Source organism: Phodopus roborovskii, unplaced genomic scaffold (assembly GCF_943737965.1).
Source record: "Phodopus roborovskii unplaced genomic scaffold, PHOROB, whole genome shotgun sequence".
Classification (NCBI taxonomy): domain Eukaryota; kingdom Metazoa; phylum Chordata; class Mammalia; order Rodentia; family Cricetidae; genus Phodopus; species Phodopus roborovskii.
This window is the reverse complement of record NW_026126434.1, coordinates 29,182,679-29,202,020: the sequence shown is the minus strand read 5'-3', so window position 1 is coordinate 29,202,020 and position 19,342 is coordinate 29,182,679. Positions and strand designations below refer to the sequence as shown.

Sequence of the window (19,342 nt, the reverse complement as noted above, 5' to 3'; positions counted from 1 at the left end):
CCTCCACTACGGGAAAGCAGTTACATAAACATTTTACAGTCACAGGACAAAGGGAAGTCATAAATCAAGCTGTCCCCCAAATACATTAGTAAGAACATCAGGGCAAGCTTTTCACAATGAAGCAAGGAGTCTCAGCTGTAGACCCTACTGATAGTTGAAAGGACGTGTGGTGGCTTGCTTTAACTGTCAACTTGACACACTCACAATAACCTGGGGAGACACTCAATAAAGGACTCCACACTGGGTTGCCCTGTGGGCATGTTTGTGGGGGATTGTCTTGATTCCCTTAACTGATGCTGGAAGAGCCTGCCCACTGTGGGTGGCAGGCATCATTCCCTAAGTAGGCATCCGGAAGTGTATGAGAGCAGAGGGGATGAGCTGGGTGTAAGCATACACTCATTTCCCTCTGCTCTTGACTGCGGGTGTGAGGTGATCAGCTGTTTCCAATGGCTGTCTTTACATTCCCACAATGATGGGGGTCACCTGGAGCAGAAATAAGCCCTCCCTCCCGTGTTACTTTTTTGTCTATTTTCTCATATCCGCAGAAATTAAACCAGGACAGGTGTCACATCAGCTACAGAGCTGGACTCCAAATGGCTCTAAGGGCACTGAAGATAGCACAAGTTGTGACTCTAGGGTCTTCAGCTCGGCTCTCGGCAGCCAGGAAGTTCCCATCAGTGAGCCAACCTTACAGAATCTTTGACACGGTGTGATCTTTTTTCTTGAAACATTCAAATAACCTTGTCTTATACCTATTGAGCCTGGGGCTGCAGAGGTGCAGGATCTACAGCACAGAAACAGCATCCCACAAAGGGAGAAGTTAAATTTTCATTTAAAAAACCATTAACATGATGTAGCCTGTAGGTGTCAGCAAAGACTGACCAGGAAATGCAGCTGACCTGAGCCAAGTGGTTTTCTGGGTTCTGTCTTGTGTCTCTTTTCCCTCTGTGAGCCTATTGGCCCTGTGTTCTCTAATTCTTTCTGTCTTTCTCTGTCTCTCTCTGTCTCTGTCTCTCTGTCTCTCTGTCTCTCTCTCTCTCTCTCTCTGTGTGTGTGTGTGTGTGTGTGTGTGTGTCCATAATCCTCAAGCAAATGCAGCTCTAGATATCCCTTGATGAATTCTATTCACACCACTAGCCAGTTCCAGGAGTCTGGGTTTGGATCTCACTGTGGGGAACACACAAACACGAGTCTGAGAAGAGATGTTAAAATTTCTGTTTATACGCAACTGGCCACAATGCCAGGAAAATGTGTCTTCACAATCTGAAAGCAATGGAGCTGAGCAGGCAAAAAAAAAAAAAAAAAAAAAAAAAAAAGTCAGGTGAGGGAGGGAGGGGGCTCAGTTGGCAGGCTGCTTTCCTGGTGTGCGGGAGGCTCTGGGTTTGGTCTCTAGATGTGGTATGGGATCAGGAGTTCAGGGTCATCTTTGCTACACAGAGACTTAAATGCTAGCCTGGGCTAAATGAGACCTGGAGTGGAGAATCAAAGTAGCCGAGTGGTTGAGGGTCTCCAGGCTGTCCTGGAACTCTCTCAGTAGACCAGGCTAACCTCAAACTCAGAGATCCTGCTGCCTCTACCTCCCCAATGCTGGGATTGAAAGTGTGTGCCACCACCCCCAGCTTTAGGCTACCTCCACTTTCTAATGTAGCCCCTTTAAACAGATTATTAGTCTATTCATGCTAACACATGCTTGATACAGTATGTGGGTGGATGCCAGGGGACAACTTCTGGAGTTGACCCCCCTCTTCCATCCTGAGAGTCCTGGGGATGGAACTCGGGTCATCAGGCTTGGGGATCAAATGCCTTTGCCTACTCTACCATCTCTCTGGTCTTATGAACTATTTCTTAAAAGTATATTTGGCCTTGTACATACACCCTGAGAAAGGTTTCTTTGGATCCACTGATAGCATTTGGCCAATTTTGGTGAACCCACCAGGACTGTTTCTGTCATTGTCATTAGAGAGTGGTTGTTTTGTATAATTCCAGTAAAGGGAGTCGACCCAGAATTTTGGGGCTTCGCTAACAACAGTCAACAGAGCTTAAGTTTCTCCAAGGGAGACAGGTGTCTGACACATCCTGGAGTTTCAGGGCATTTGGCCTCACTGGTAAAGTGTACATTATCTTAACGTTATTAATATCAGCAGGAACAAAGCGATCCAATTAGCTGGACATAGTTAATACTTTTTCATAGGAGGAATTACTGGTTTGGGTTCTAGGAGTTTAGGTTGTTACCCTCCCTGGGGGTTCCCCTAGGCAGCTCTAAAATAGGGCCCTGTCCATCTAAAATCTGGAAGTGTTTTAAGCCAGGTGTTTATAGTAGACAACAAGGGACCCCACTGGGGAGGTGGTGAGAATTTGAATATTTTCAAACGTGCAGACTTGCTTTGAATAAAGTAAGAGGTTTTGGTCAGCAACAACCACAACAAAACTGTGGTTAGCAATGGGACATAACACCACAGGCCTCACAATCACCACCCTTACCACACAGGAAAATATACCATCGGGGATGCTTAATTTTTAAAAGCTTTTTAACATTAAAGAAATGTTTTAAGATATATATGAGCCAGGTGTGGTGGCTCACACCTTTAGTCCCTGCACTAAGGAGGCAGAGGCAGGTGGATCTCTGAGTTTGAGGCCAGCCTGATCTACACAGCAGCAAACTGTGTTTCCCCACCCAAGCATTTTCCTCAAGGTTGAATCTCTGTTCTCATAGCCCTGTATGCTAGTGGGTAGGATTTGTGTTTCACATTAGATCTATGCCCTGCTTGTAGAAGTACCTTCCTGGGGGCTCACACAGAGGTCAACCTCTCACTGTTTCTTAAATTTATTCTATTAACATGAAGGGGCCCAAGACGCTGGGGTATCACACCAGGCATGTCTTCACAGATAAGCCAAATGAGGTTCCTTCTAACCCAGCAATGGACTAATATGGTAGAGAACCTGGTGACTCTATGAGGATGCACTCAGAGAATTCCTGAGCTGAAAGGCAGCATGGCTGTAACACCCAAGGGAAGCCACAGGACATGCAGGAGAAAGGGGCTGCATGTTAGCCAGCAAACATTCTGAGAACAAAGAACAGCATCCAGAAATCCAGCTTGGAATAAACCAATGAATTATTGGGAGCCAAAGGGAGGTCCAGGCTCCAGAAGGAATTCAACTTCCACTTGAAGAGATGGCACAGGACCCAACTCATATCTGTTGCCAACATGCAGGCAAGACATTCATACACATAAAATAAATACATCTTTTAAAACAATTTTTAAAAGCAAGGCAAAATGATCAGAATTTAAATCAGGATAAAGTATAGTAAGATTTGTGTGTGTGTGGTATAGAGGTCAAATCAGTCAACCCAAGATTTCTTGGTTTTGTTACAACTTTTCTATAAGTTTGAAGTTTTTTTTTTTTTTCAAAATTAAAAGTTCAAAATCTTTGAGTTAAAACACTAAAAAACTGCTTATCAATAAATAAAAACTGAAACACTACTATGAGAATTTAGCATAATTTTGTTGCTAAATGTGGGGCTTGTGGAAAGAAAAAAGACAGAAAGACATTGCAGTGGGTATGGTGGACACAGATCATACAGGGAAATAGTCACCTTTAAATGCAATGATCAGGAACCAAAATAAAATAAAAGTTAAGAGTCACGTGAGCTGAGCACAGGTGAAGAGGAACTGTGCAGGCCAGAGAAGGAAGGAAAAGGAAAGATAAGAATAGCAAAGCAAGCCAGGCTTCGGAGGCGCACACCTTTAGTCCTGGCACTCAGGAGGCAGAGGCAGGTAGATCTCTGTGAGTTCGAGGCCAGCCTGATCTACAGAGTGAGTTCCAGGACAGGTTCCAAAGCTACAGAGAAACCCTGTCTCGAAAAATCAAAACAAAAGTAAAAAGGAAAAAGAATAGCAAAGGCAAACTCTGAACTCAGAGCAGTGAAAGAGATCAAAGAAAACAAAAACTAGAAACCCCACATAGATGAGGTGTTCCAAAAAAGAGAGTGAGGAACCCCACTTCAGTGTAAGGAATCTGCATTACACACACACACACACACACACACACACACACACACACACACACTGAGCAAGGAAACACAAGAGAGAAAAATGTATGTGCTTCATAAAAAGTATATACAAACCTTGAGTAAAAGTGAAGTAAATGAAGCCAACCACAGGATGAGTGGCTAACTGGGAGGGAGTGTGGGGGGCTGTGGGAGTGTCACAGCAAAGTGTCTGGGGGCCAGAGAGATGGCTCAGCAGTTAAGATCACTGTCTGCTCTCCCACAGGACCTGGGTTCAATTCCCACCTCCCCTCCCCCAGCACACATCCCTCCTCCTCGGCCATCCTCTGTGAGCCTTGCCCAAATCCATTTGAATTAATGAGTGCGCTCTCCACCCCTTGATTTCTCCATCTTTTAGCAGCAGCCACACCCTAATCACCAGAGTCCTCCTGAGAAAGCTGTGGCTGGAGCAGGGATCATTGTTTGGGGAAAATGCAGTGACTTTGGATGTCAAGGTTTATGTTGAGGGCTACCACGCTCTCTCCCAAGCCTCACATACATGGAAACCATCTAGGACAAAGGGGTCTAGTCCCAAGACCTCCTCCTACTCACACCTGCCGTGGTGAGAGTCCACAGTTTGTCTCATCAGCCCCTGGTCTCCAGAGTTCCCACATAGCTGCCCACACACAAATGTGAGCGCAGTCCATTGCTCCTACAGCCACAATCCTGTCGGGTGAAACTCCTTCCAGGCTTACGTCTTTTCATTCATTCCTTAGGTTTCTTTTCTTGATTTTGCTAATAATTTATTCCTTCCTGTGTATGGGTGTTTTGCTTGCATATGTATCTGTACTGAGCAGGGTCCTCTGAAAGAGCAGCCCGTGCTCTTAGCCACTGAGCCATCTCTCCAGCCACACATTTCTTTTTCTTGCTGGCAGCTGGCTTCCCAACTCTAATTCCAAAAGCAACTCCACAAACCAACAGCTGCATCTCCACTGGTAAACAGACATCACCAGACAGCCCCCTCTCCTCCAAAGATGCAATCACCCCTTCCCTATTACATTATGGGAGAAACAACCTGGGCCCTGAGCAGGAACAACAAAGGCCACTATTGTGGGCTCACTGAATGTTGGGTGCATTCTTGGCTCTTTATAGGAATGAACTCATTTACCCTCAGAAGATCACTTACAGGCTGGCAAGGTGGATAAGTGAGTGAAGGCACCTGATGCCAGGCTAGCCACCTTAGCTCAACCCCTAGAAGCCACACAGTGGGAAAAGAGAGCCCACTCCAGCAAACTGTCCTTTGACATCTAGTGACAAGGGCCCTCACATACATATGTGTGTACACACACTCATACACATGCATACATGCACACTCATGCACTCATGCATGTATGCACACACGCACATACACACAGAGTAAATAAAATGCAGTTTCAAAAGGCTACTTATGAGTTGAGCTATTAGCCCCTCCCCATCCCTCACATGTTGACTCTATCCCATTACAGCTTAATTTCTCCTTGCAAATTATCATTTCAAAATCTGCCTCCAGTTGTTTCATGCAGGTGGGAAATCAGGAGGTACCACTGGCTATGTCACAGGAGGAAATCATCTTCAGCCACACTCTGCCACAGTCCTTCCCTCCTCCAAAGCCCCTGGACAAATTTGAGGAAGTCCAGTAATTCCACCAGTTTATTTCTTAGGCATGATCACTTACAACATACTGTCCTCAGTGATGGAGTGGGCCTTCCAGGAGGCTTCGGGCCCTCTCTACTGGCAGGCCTTGAACACCCTCTTCTGGAGGACCTTGAACCCCCTCTTCTGGGGGGGGGGTCTCGAACTCTTCCTCAGATCTGTTCACCTCAGAAAACAGCCTGGGACAATGATGTCATTATGAACACCCCCCAAACTGCTAATATTTACATGGGGAAGGGGAACTGACACAAGAAAGCAGGGTGTCCAGAAGACGTGAGGGTACGTGGAGGCATCCTCAAAGATCTCCTTCTCAGTGTGGGATTCTGTCCTCTAGTGCTGTCCTGCAGACAATAGAGAGGTGGTGTCCCACAGACCCAACGTTTGTCTGTGTCACCACCTGATGCCAGAGCCCTTCAGACACTGATAATGCAAATTCCCAGCTACCAATCACTAAGACAAAGGCATTCCATCCAGCCCTCCCCTCCCTCGGGTACTCTGGGGTACTTCCCTCTCTAGAACCATCGATGCTTGCTTGAGTGATGTCTTTGTTAACCCACCCCCTTTGTTAAATGGTCCTTACTGTGAGGACCATTAACTGAACACCCCACCCCATCCATTCTGAGGACCTGTGAGCTAGAGACCAACAGGAATGTTACCTGCTGGGTAAGTAGATCCAGGAAGAGGGACATAACCTAGAAGAGAAAGACACCAATTAGACTGGTCCTTGTGGCATTTCCTTACAACAGAAGACTTGGGAGTGAGGGAAATGATCCCAGACAGAAAGTGAGAAGGAGGAGGAGGGCTCAGGAGCAATCACTCACTGGAGAAGCGAGACTTCCGCCAGTGGAACAAGCCAAGACAGAAGATGATGAAGCCCAGGCCCAGGGTGACGGCAGACACGGACACCTTCACCGTCTGGATGGGGGACAGTCCGACTGCTGCAAAGTAATGGAAATCTCTTAGAACCATTGTCTACAGCTTAGGCTCAAGCCACTCGATTTCCTTCAGCCTGCACCTATAAGGGTCAAAGGTCTTTATCCCAGCCCAAAGGGTCTGGGGCTTACCAACTCACTCCCAAGAAAATGCCTCTCTTCAACCACACCATCCACTTCCCGAAAAGCCCTGGGGAAACTTCCCAGAGTCACCCAGTTTCTGCATGCCCCAGCCCTCCAGAGCCCCCACCCTATCCCCATCCCCAGGGAAGGGGCTCTCAAGGCATTCTCTGTGGCTCCTCTACTCCCAGGGCACCCTCCCCAGCAGCCGTGGGTCTCTCAGGCCTATAGTAGTGTTAACTCCCATCTTCACTCTGAACAGTTTCCTGTTAAAAACATCTCCCTCCATCCCACCTGTGGTGAGATATTATTTATGATGTATTAAAGCTTGCCTGAGGGTTCAGAAAGCAAATTCAACCACAGGCCATAGAAGCCAGGCACAAACCTTTAATCCTAGCAGCCAGAGGCTAGGAGGTAGTGGTATACACCTTTAATCCTAAAATGACTCAGGGTTAAGAGATAGACTGATCTCTATGAGTCTAAGGCCATCCAGCTCTACACAAGAGTAAATCAGTCTAAAAGAGAATTACAGCTTACACCTTTAGTCCCGACATCAGGGAAGTATATAAGACAGAAGCAAGGTCTCAGAGATGCATTAGTTCTCCAGCCACACTGAGGAGAGGCAACAGTTTGAGACTTGGTGAAGAGCTTGTGCATGGATCGGTCCTTTCAGCCTGAGCTAGAGGTGAGAGCTAGTGGCTGGCTGCTTTGTTTTTCTGATATTCAGCTTAAAGTTTGAACCCCAATATTGGTCTTTGGGTCTTTTATTTTTCGTGTTACACCCACCCTATGGTCCTTCACCATCCTGCTTGCCAGAGCTGATCCTACTCTAAACTATATCCCACTTGGATTCTTAGCCCAACATGAGAAGAGAATCCTACCACCAAAGGAACCCCTTGTATGCTCTACAAAGGAAAGACCAACCCTGGAAAGTTCAAGGGCAGGTGTGTTCTACTCTCCCCTTGTTTCCCGTCCGTGATGGCTGATTTTGTGTCAACTTGACACAGGCTAGAGTCATTTGAGAAATGGCAACCTCAACTGAGAAAAGGCCTCTATAAGATTCGGCTGTAGGGCATTTTTTTAATTAGTGATTTATATGGGAGGGCCTGGCCATCGCTGGGCTGGTGGTCCTGAGTTCTATAAGAAAGCAGGCTGAGCAAGCCATGGAGAACAAACCAGTAAGTAGCTCCCCTTCATGGCTCCTGATCTGTATGAGTTCCTGTCGTCCTTCAACCATGGACCAGGGTGAGCCAAACAAACCCTTTCCTCCCCAACTTGCTTTTGGTCATTGTGTTTCCTCACAGCAATAGTGACCCTAACCAGGACACCGTCCCCTCCCAGGAACCAACTAGAACCAACAGCAGACACACTCCCCACAAGGGAAGGCCTGGCTCCGCAGCCAGAGTGGGCCCCTCCTCCCCGACTTTTCCTAGCTGCCCTTCCCCTCCCTAGTTTTTTTTTTTTTAAAGTTTATTTATTTATTTTATGAACGAGTGCTCTGTCTGCATGTATCCCTGCAGGCTGGGAGAGGGTACAAGATCTCATTACAGATGGTTGTAAGTCTCCATGTAGGTGCTGAGAATTAAACTCAAGATCTCTGGAAGAGCAAGCAGTGCTCTTAATCTCTGATCCATCTCTCCAGCCCCTCATTTCTTCCTCTCTTCTTTTCCAGTAACCTCCAACTCGGTATGCCCCCCTCATTATGCATGTACCTTCTCGTTACCTTTAAGTACCCCGTCCTAGGGTTCATACAGTATCAATGAGTACTTTATCAAGAACTTAACATGTCTACTTAAGTGTCTACCAGCCATGGCTTTATTTATTCCCTTAGGCTCAAAAAAGTTGCCAAATTCAGCACAGCCCTGTCTCTAATGAGAGAAGATCCCATTCTTCTTCAGTCTTCATTATATTTCCAATTCCCAATCCTGGCCTCACGAGATGACTGAATATTAGAAAAACTAAAACAGCAAATTCCAGAGCTTTGTTCCGGAAATGCTACCAGATCTACATTCTTTGGGGGAGACAATCAGCCTCTATTCTTTCCCTCAAACAGATGGGAGACATCCATGCCACAGTTGCAGAGAAATGGCTTCTATCCTTTAGTTCTTGACCTTAACTCTGGTTGCAAACCCTCAAACTTCCCATCCCAGCATTCCCTTCTCTACCATATAACAGGCATCCATCCATGTCTCACTCAGCCAAATATATCAACGTCCCTTTCCCAACCACCAATGTTCCCATACACTTACTCCAGTCCTGACGGACTGGCTCAGAGGTCCCACTGTGCTGTACCACACAGGTGTAGATGTCCCCATAGGTGGGGGTTAAGGCTAGGTAGGAGACAGTCTGGTACGTCCAGTCTCCATTGGTCTGGGCAATATTCTCTTTGATGTTGTGGGGCATGACAAAATTCCCATTCTTCATCCATGTAATGGTCACATCTGCCGGGTAGAAGCCCCAAACATAGCAGGCCAGCATCACAGGCTCCCTTGTGTTAACAGGAATAGTTTTGGCTACTTGAACAGATGGTGGTCCTGTGTGGGAGAAACAGTTATGGTTTGAAGGAGTCCCCTTTCATCCCTTCAAAGACTTCTCCAGCCACTGAGTGAAAGGGAAACAGAACAGAATGCACACTCCCTCTTTCTTTTCTCCTCCCAAGTCATGTCTGATCACAATGGCTAAATGCCATCTGGGCTATGAGCTGTCTGGACAGAATCTGTGTATTTTCTGAGATGGTGTCTCATATAATATCCCAGGCTGGCCTCACACTCACTATGTAGCTGGGGATGGTCCTAACTCCTGGTCTCCTGCATCCCTCCAAGTACTGGTACCTCAGGTCTGTACCGCCATGCAGGTGACAGACTTAAGACTGCCACCTTCTACCAGCTCATCCTCCCAAGTGGCTCCCTGCTTGCCTCTATCAGAGTAGTTTTTGAGCAATGCCTTAAGCAAAAATCCAAGAAATTATGTTAAAATACAGACTCCCTTGGCTTCACCTAAAGTATTGCCTCCCTGTCTAAAGTGGTGCCCAGTGACTTTCAGCCAAGGACTCTGACCTATGGAGATCTTAAAAATCTGCTTACAAACTTTAAGCTGTTCTCATGGGTTATTCTCAATTGTAAAGGATTTGGGGAAGAGGACAGATGGCATTGGAATCCCTGGAACACCTCCAGAAGTCCCCATATCTACACCCATTTCAAATATGGAAGAACAAAATCTGAGCTAAAGAACCAGGAACAAGCCAGGCTGGGGACCCAGGCCTGTAAACCCAGCTGACTGGGAGGCTGAAACAGGAGAGTTGCAAGTTCAAGGCCAGCTTGGGCAACTTAGGGAGACCCTGATTCGAGACAAATAGGAGAAAGGGGCAAAGACATAACTCAGTGGTAGAGTGTCATTTGTCAGGTATGTTCAAGGCCCCACATTCAATCCCCAGTAGTGGGGGGGGGAACTCTTTAACTAAAATAAATAAAAATAAGAGACAGGTACATTTTGGGGGAAGTCACAGGGTTTCGGCCTCTGTGGCTCCTGCTTGTGGCCCTCCTGTCAGCCCCTTCTCTTTGCCCCTTCCATCTTCTGTTCCGTCTGCATCAGCCACTGCTCTGTTCCCCTCGATGGCCTTCCAGTTCCTACATTCCAGGCCCACACACTGTTTCTTCCTGCTCAGGCATCAACCCTTCTGATGCTCAACAATCTACTCGTGCTCTGCCCCCCTGGCCACGCTTCCAGATTGCCCCTCTGCACCCCCTCTGCTCACTGGTTCTGTGGGTCAGCGCATCCCAGAAGGGCTTGGTGTTTGCGGTACAGTCCTGTAGCCCATTGCCCAAGCGCCAGAGCAGGGCCTTATTTTCGTTGAGGTTATCCGAAATTAATACAGCCAACTTAAACAGCACCCCAAATTCACAGGGAACTATTTTTCCTGCCTCTGGGTCCCAGCAGGCCAGCAGGTCTTTGTTGAAGGCAATACAGTATGTGAAGTCCTTCGGGGTCCCACTGTCATCCAGCAGGCAGGTGCTTTCCACATGAGCCACAAAGCCACCTGGGGGGGGGTGCAGAAAACGGAAGATGGATCAGTGTCTGCTTGTCCCATGGCATGACTGCAAAAGGAGTAGATGCATTTTCTGTCCTAATATCTGCTTTTTAAATTTGTTTCCTGACAGAGCTCTGAATCCCCAGGAACTGGGTAACTGCAGGGTGTTTTCTTCTACTGGGGTAAATCTTGGTCCTAGCATGGTGCCCAGCATGTAGTAAGTGCTCTGTAGACTTGTACAGGGTCAAAAGTCAAGAATATTTCCAGCACAGAGCAAGGCTGACTCTTTTTCTTTGACTCCATTTCCTTCTCTCTCCTTTCCCTTCCCCTTTATCCATCTGTCTGTCTCTTTTTTCTTTCATTGGAGAGAGTCACACTGTATAGCCAGACTAGCCTTGAACTCGTGGCAATACTCCTGCCTCAGTGCTGGGATTACCCCTGTGCCCACCACACTTGCTTGACACTTTATCTCCCTGTCAAACATGATCTGAAGATCGTGTTTGGGAAGGGGATATCAGTGGAGAGACTGAGCCAAGATTAGAAGCCTAAGACTCATATCTCCACCCTTGTGAAGCAGCCAGGTGGGGACAGGAGGTTGGGTTAAAAAATAAGTCCTGCTCTGTATACATAATTATTAAATAAATCTTAAAATAAATGGATAAATCCTGTTTCTGGGTGCTGGTGGTTCACACCTTTAATCTCAGCCCTCAAGAAGCAGAGGCAGGAGGATCTCTGAGTTCGGGGCCAGCCTGATGTACAGAGCAAGTTCCAGGACAGGCTCTAAAGCAATATAGAGAAACTCTTGTTATGAGTATGTTTTCCCACCGGCCTAGTCCCACAGCCGCTCCAGCCCCAAATAACACACAGAGACGCTATATTAGTTACAAAGATGATGGCCTATTACTAGCATTTCTTATTGGCTAGCTCTGTCTTAAATGTTAACCCATTTCTATTAATCTAAGTATTTCTACTTGGTCTTATCTTACTGAAGTGAGGGGCATGAATTCTACTCTCCCTGTCCTATAGTCTTGAATCTCCTCCCTCTTCCTCTCTCCTCCTAGTCTCCTAGTCCCACCTACCTTGCTTTCCTACTGGCCAACAGTGCTTTATTCATTAACCAATAAGAGAAACATATTTACAGAATGACATCTCCCATCAAACCCCTTCTTGAAAAACCAAACATAAATAAACAAATCCTGTCTATTTGATGAAGCCTAAAAAACCCAAAGTGTGGGGTTCTGACACCTTCCCAGTCTATATGCTGGGGGGGCATGCCCCACCCCCATGGAGGCAGAAGCTACTGTACCTGGGGTCTGTCTGGACTTCTTCCTGGACTGCCCCACCAGCTTTATTCTTTCAAATATTCCCTGTGGGGCTGGAGATGTGGCTGAGTGGTTGAGAGCATGTGCTGCCCTTGCAGAGGAATGGGGTTTGGACTGGAGCACCCCAGTTCCAGGGAGTCTGATGCCCTTCTGGGTTCCTCAGGCACACACAGATGTGGTGAACTCACAGATGGGCAGGCATACATGCACGCACACACACACAAACCCTTACAATTAATGAACAATGATAAACTATTTGCATAGATTGTATTCCTTCTCTATATTCAAGCCAAGGGGCTCTATCTCAGCCACGCTGGACAGCTGTGGGCGATCCTGAGTTTACTGCTTGAGCTTGTCGGTGGACAGGAGACTGTCTCGTGGGGTTGAGCCTTCAGTCAACTGGCCTGTGTTAACTTCTGTTAGAGTCAGCACTGAATTAGACTGTAGGATGTCTATCCAGTCCAGGAGAATTGGGGTAGAGGACCCATCCATCACAGGAGTGCTGAGTTGTTATTCTTGGGTTTGTTTTTATTTGTTTGTTGTTTTCTGTACTGAACAGAGAGCCCAAACTGCAGCAGTCAAAGAGTTCCCCATCTCAGGCAGCATCTGCTGACCACACTGCCAGGCTGGGGACTCTGACAGCCTTAGGAAAGGGGGAAATGGCAGCAACAGAGACATTTTTAGATTCTTTCCTCGAATTTTCAGCTTGATACTTGACTATTTACTTTTTAAAGATTTATTTATTTTGTTTTATGTGTGTGGGTGTGTGGGAGCACCCATATGTGTGCACCACGTTTGAGCCCAGTGTCATCAAAGGCCAGAAAAGGAGCATCAGGTGCAATCAGGTCCTCTGGACCTGGAGTCACAGATGACGGTGAACCACAGTGAGTTCTGGGAACTGAACCTGGGTCCTCTGCAAGAGCAGCCAGTTCTCTTAACTGCTGAGCCACATCTCCAGGCTCTGAAACTAAATATGGCTACTGTTTTTCATCTGCAGTGGTATTAAGTTTTACAACAATATATTTAAATCAATCAGATTACCAGGCTTTCTTGATATAACAACAGCAAACCAAACAACAAACTAAAAACAAAACAAAACAAAACAAAAAAAAGACATTTTAAAGTCAACCTCACTTGTCTACCAATATAATATAAGACAAGGTGATTAACTCTCACATCCGGCAGAGGCATCCAGTTTGAGATTGAGCTAGAAATTCGTGCACAAAACTGAGAACAGCTAGCACTGGTTCCTCTATCTGTGAGGCTGAGTGACCAAAGAAGACAGCCCCAGACTCCTGCATGGTAAGCCTGGATGTCCACCCCAAACAGACTTTCAGAGCAGCACATTATTGACAGGGAGATAAAGGGTCAAGCAAGCACTGAGGCAGGAGGATTGCCATGAGTTCAAGGCTAGTCTAGCTATACAGTGTGACTCTCTCCAATGAAAGAAAAAAGAGACAGACAGACAGACAAAGGGGAAGGGAAAAGAGAGAGAAGGAAATGGAGTCAAGAAAGAGTCAGCCTTGCTCTGTGCTAGAAATATTCTTGACTTTTGGCCCCGTGCAAGTCTACAGAGCACTTACTACATGCCGGGCTCCATGCTAGGAACCAGGATGAAGCAGTACACAGTCCTAACCTACATCCCAGCAGGGACATCCACTTCACAGTCTACAAAACTGATTCATTATTAAAACGGCTGTAACAACACAGTCCAAAGTGCTGAAGGAGTGCCACACGCAGAGGGAGACTGGCGCTTCTGGGGCACTCAAACCTGCTAGCAAAAAATGAACGTGTTTTACCCCAATCAGCAGCAGGGGGAGGGTCCAGCAGGGGATGAGGGTTGGGGGGGAGGGAAGAGGTTCCCAAGAGGGGATTCCTTACCTACTCCCATACAGCCCAGACTGAGGCCCAGCAGGAGTGGCAGCATCGCCATGTCCCACGCTGTGAAGGTGCAGGAAGGTCAGGCCCCTGGACTGTATCTTGCAGGGGCCTCCAAGCCTCTCCTGACCCAGCCTGGATAAACGTCTCCACACACGGAGGAAAACAGGGTGCCTGTTGCTCAGGACCACTGTTTTTTGATGCACAAGTGTCCCCAGGTCACTCAACCCCCCTTAGAGTCTAAACTACTAACCAAATCCTGGGTCCCAGAGGAAGAGTTGTCAGATTAGCTAGGTAGGCAAGTCAGACCAATCACTGAGTGTCTCAGCCTAGCATCATCAGTTGCTAGGTAAACCTCCTCCCATTCTAGGCTTTGCAAAGAGGCCTGTAGGTGGTTTCCTGAGGTCTGTGGAGGTAGTCTCTGAAGTATTCCCAGGATATGCAAGCCTGACCTGCCCACTGAATTAACTTTCTCCTTTCATGCCCTTCCAAAAGGCCATTGCTAGACAACCTTCTTTGTCTCTGAAAGGGAGGTCACCTAGGAGGTGCTGCATAAACTCCTGTCACTCAGAAGACTGGTGGCAGAGGTGGGGCTGTGGGGAAGGAAGTTGCCTGTGTCAAAGCAAGACTGTGAAGACAGAAGCAATCCACCTCAGAGGGCAGGAGTGGGTCTGGAAACCCACTCCCTCTGGGACGGCTTATCAGGCTCCCTTTTCTTCCTTGGGGGTCAGGAAACTCCGCCCTCCCCCCCCCAAAGCTCTCAACTTCCCCGATTGTGTTCCTGAAGCTCTGTTTGTCTCAAGCTGGTCTCCAGATTATGAAGGAACAATGGTGAGATGTGGCACACTCATACTCTTCTGGAAAAGATAGCATCTATTGAACACACTTTGCATGTGTGTGCACATGTTCCTGTATGTGGGTGCTTGTGTGTCTACAGGCATGCACACACATGTGTGCAAATACATATGAAGGCCACAGGAAGAGCTCCTACCTGGTGGGATGCTGTTGTTTAAGACAGTGTCTCTCACTGGCCTGGAGCTTGCCAAGTAGGCTGGGCTATCCTGGAAGCCAAGGGATCCACAGGCCCCGCCTCCCTAGCACATCTGGCTTTTATTTACTTATTTTTAATGAGGGTCCTGGGGTTGGACTCAGACACTCACACTATGCAGTACTTTACCAACTGTACTTTTTCCTTTCAGTTCTTAGAATTCAACTCAGGGCCTCACACAAGCCAGGATGGATTTTAAAAGGCAATTAATTGCCTCTTCCATCCAACTGTGAATCAGACAAGTGATAGTTTCTCCTCATGCATACAAAGACTTAAATTGACTCTTCACCCCACCCCTCAGATGGCTTTGAGGGTTCCTTTCACAGACTCAAAAAACAGTCTGGAGGCTCACACCCCAAGTTTACAGGTTTTAACACCTTTCCTTAAACTACTTGTATATACACACACACACACACACAGACCACATACACATTCACACACATACACATAGACACATACATATACACACGAGTATATACACATACACCATATATTCACACACACACAGGGACACACACTCACACATACACTTATCACAAACATGCTCTCGCACTCACGTCATCCTGGGCTGGGAAAGGAGGAAGAGAGGAGCCCCCTTCCTCACCCCCCACCCTTATCCCCGCTGCTGTCTATGCCAACCTCTCCCCTTCTCAGGGTTTCCTCTGCTCCTGGAACAGCTGTCTCCTCTACTTGTTGTTGTGACAGCTTCAAAACAATGTGGCTCCCCAGCCCCAACCCCTTTCCCAGAGTGCCTGCCTACCCTTGCTCCTAGAGAAGCCCTGCTGTGCCTCTTTCTGGACTCTCATGGGTGTGGCGTGGCCACTAGGCTGAGTGGAATCACCTCTGAGGTCCAGCTCTCTGCTCCAGCAGTCAAAGGAGATGTGAAACCTTGTGAGACACCACAGGAAGCAGTAGGAGATCTCACTTCCACATTCCTGTGAACATGGAGGGAGGGTTTAGAGTCAGAACAGGAAACCCAGAGACCTGTGCTCAGCAAAGCCGTTTCCTCTTCCTCTGCTTCTGTCAGAGACACAGTGATGTCCTCCCAGTTGGTTGGGATACCTCTGCTGTCCTGTCCTCTGTCACTTTACCACTGTGCAGGAACAGGACCCCCCAGCCAGGGTCCCATGCACCCTTCTTTTAATGTCACCGCATGAAGACACACACACACACACACACACACACACACACCACCTAGCCTGGTTCCCACATGCCTGCAGGGGGTAACTGGGGCTTATTTGCAAAGTATTATAGAAAATCATTTGCCATAGCTGGGAAAGATGGGTTCTCTGTAACATGAGTAATTAAACCCCAGACACAGATGTTGGGGTTCAAGCTGAAGATCAGAGAAGCAAAATGGCCAGCCACTAGAGAGCTCTCACCTCTCCCAATGCTCAGATGGAAGGAGTGATCCTGTCTTCAGATTGCATCTCCAGGCTGCACTGCTCCTCACCAAATCTGACTGCTCCTGAGATTGCACTGAGCTTATATTCTTTCTAGTGCTGGGATCAAAGGTGTGAGCTCTGTTTCTCTTTTAGACTGATTCACTCTTGTGTAGCCCAGTGTGGCCTTGAACTCACAGAGATCCATCTGCCTCTGTCTCCTGAGTATGCCACCCTGCTCAGCTTCTATGGCGAACTAGTGTGGCTGGCTTTGCATCCTGATCTTCAGGCAAGCTTTATATCGCCACAGTTCTCAGGCCCCAAACCATCCCATCTGGGGCTAGGTAGGAAGTAGGAGAAACCCTGATGTCAAAGCCAGTTAGCAGGAAGGCCAGGAGAGAGCTCACCAGGGGCAAGGAGGGCAAGGCGCCCTGGGTGAAGGTGCGGGGGGGGGGGGGCACACCTTGGCTAACAGGCTAGATTCACATGGAAGGGAAGGCACTGGCATCCAGGCTGGGCATCACTTAGCTCCCAAGCCTGGTAGGATTAGAAGGTGCTGTTGGGAGTGTGCAAGGGAACAGGCTGTTTGAAACAGAAGTAGGTACCAGTATTAATACTGGAGAAGGACATGAAGTCACAGATGCGGCTTACGCTTTCCCTGGGGTGTGGCCTTAACCATAGGAATCTCTTCTAGGCAGTTTGTAAATTCTCTCCATGCAGGTTCTCAGCTTCCTCTTCTGACAGATGGTTTCAATTCAAGACCTCATTTTATGACAGAAAAACAATATGCTGAACCAGTCAATCATTTACTATATAAAACCAAGAGCAGGGGACCAGATCACAGGGCTCTGACAGCCAAAACTAAACAATTCTGCTCAGGGAGCCAAGAAGTCAATTGTATGCAGATTTTACTGGTCAACAGCCAACTGGAAAGCTTTTTTTTTTGGGGGGGGCAGCCTCCGGGAGCTGGGATTGATTACAGGTGTTTGCCACCATGCCCTGCAGAAGCATTTTCAGTACTTGCTCCATCCCAAGTTACTGCATAGAATAACATGTCCCCAGGAGTCACAAGGAAAAGCTGAAAATACAGTTTTAAAACTGACAAAATGGTGTGGCATGGTGACAGAATCTGGAAATCCCAGGCAAGTGCCGGCATCGGTGGATCATCCCAGCTACATGAAATTGTCTCAAAAAGGATCAAACTTGACAAAAATGTCTGAAGTAGTTATTAAAAGAGAAAGGAACCATGAAAAGGGATTCAGCCTCACGATGAATACAAGAAAAGCCAATACTGTGAGATTCTACCAGCACCCACCTCATTACCAGTGACTCCAGGTGTTGGTGGGGACAAAGGGACAGCCATCTTGCTCCAATAACCAATCTCTGGCCTCTGAACTGAAAATTGCAAATTTGTTGGTCAAAAATCATTATCAAATCATCACCCTGGAAAGCCTACCCTTGTAAATTTGATGAAAGATAGAGTAGGAGCTGGAGGATCAGATGGGGGCAATCCCAGCACTTGGGGGAGGAGCAGCAGAGCCAAGAATTCAAAGTTATCTATCCTCAGCTACATAGGGAGTTCAGGGCCAGGCTGATCTACATGGGATTTCAACTCAAAGGAAGAGGAAGCGCAGGCTGAGGACAGCCCTTAATGCTTCTAGGTTAAGCAACATATCCTGGAGTGCTCTATCCGAGTCCACATCCCTTCATCCTGATGCACTCAACCCCATTTGATCTGGAAGCAGGGTCAGCCAGGCCTGTACATGGATGCAAGAATGACTGATGAGAGAGGCAAGCAGGGTGGTACCCCTTGCAATCCCAGCAGCAGGGGGATGCAGGCGGGGTGGGAGTGGAGGGTCATTTCAGCTACACAGCAAGTTCGAGGCCAGCTGGGGACCAATGAGCAAGCATGCAGTCCTAGCCTGTCACTTGAGGCTGGGAGAGGAGTTAGCTAGAGTTAGATACAGCAGGTAAAAATCTGGTAAAGTGCCAGTCTTTAATCCCAGCTCTCCCGGAGGCAGAAATGGTAGATCTCCTGTGAGTTGGAGGCCAGCTATAGTGGCACCTTGCCTTGTCAGTGAACTTGCAGTCATGCCACACCCTTTGGGCATGGTTTCAGGGCAGATGTGACCCCTTCAGGTAGAGGAGGAAGGGGCACATGCTCACTTGGATTTCGGAGAGCATCGGAAGAGCAGAGACTGCATCTCCTGCAACAGGAACACCTCGGTGGTTATTTACTCTTATCTATGTAAGTCCTATTTTCATTTTCATTTATCTTGGATCTGGAGAACTCATTTAGCCCCCTCCCTTTCCCCTTCAGTCAGCCTGGTCTATGTGGTAAGTTCTATGTTAGCCAGAGCCATACAGTGAGGCCCTCTCTCTTGCACACACACACACACACTAATAATAATAATAATAATAATAATAATAATAATAATAACTAATAAAATCAGTTTTAAGCTTTGATTGGCAGGAAACTGCTGGATACATTTGAAGTAGAACAGAAACCAGGAAGCAATGCAGTCCAGATCCACAAAGGTAAAATGGGGATAAAAACAAAAGAATGAACAAGGGCTGGCAGCTAAAGCTCTTGCTGCACAGTACAAGGACCAGAGTTCTGGTCCCCAGAGCCCACGGAAAAGCCACAGAGACATGGCGGTCCACTAGTAATTCCAGCCTCAGGAGCAAGGGAGCAATGCTCAGAGCATGCTGTCTAGCAAGATGAGGTCCAGCGGAAGAGCCAACACCTGGGAAGAACTGGATGGTTTCCCTTAGAAACAGAGATGGCCTTGCTAATTTCATGAGTTAGCCTCAGCTGCCTCCACAGCAACTCCCACATCCCACAGAAAGTAAAGAATAAAGTGTGTGTGAGGCAGTTTATCAGTAGTGGACGTGTGCCACGGGCTCCCACCATCTGCCTGGACAGGGCCCCACGGTTGTCCAAGGAGAGTTC

At 47.5% G+C, this 19,342-nt stretch overlaps 1 protein-coding gene across 1 annotated transcript; it reads right to left on the bottom strand.

Moving 5' to 3' along the window:
* Positions 1–5,663: 5,663 nt before the first annotated feature.
* LOC127224277 (class II histocompatibility antigen, M beta 1 chain) lies at positions 5,664–14,440 on the bottom strand. The gene is made up of 6 exons (XM_051187244.1): positions 13,963–14,440; positions 10,487–10,768; positions 8,982–9,266; positions 6,502–6,618; positions 6,337–6,372; positions 5,664–6,021 (listed from the first exon to the last, which is right to left on the bottom strand). Exons 1-6 carry the CDS (start codon positions 14,012–14,014, stop codon positions 6,011–6,013), a joined length of 783 nt encoding a protein of 260 aa, XP_051043201.1. The 5' UTR covers positions 14,015–14,440; the 3' UTR covers positions 5,664–6,010.
* Positions 14,441–19,342: the final 4,902 nt, after the last annotated feature.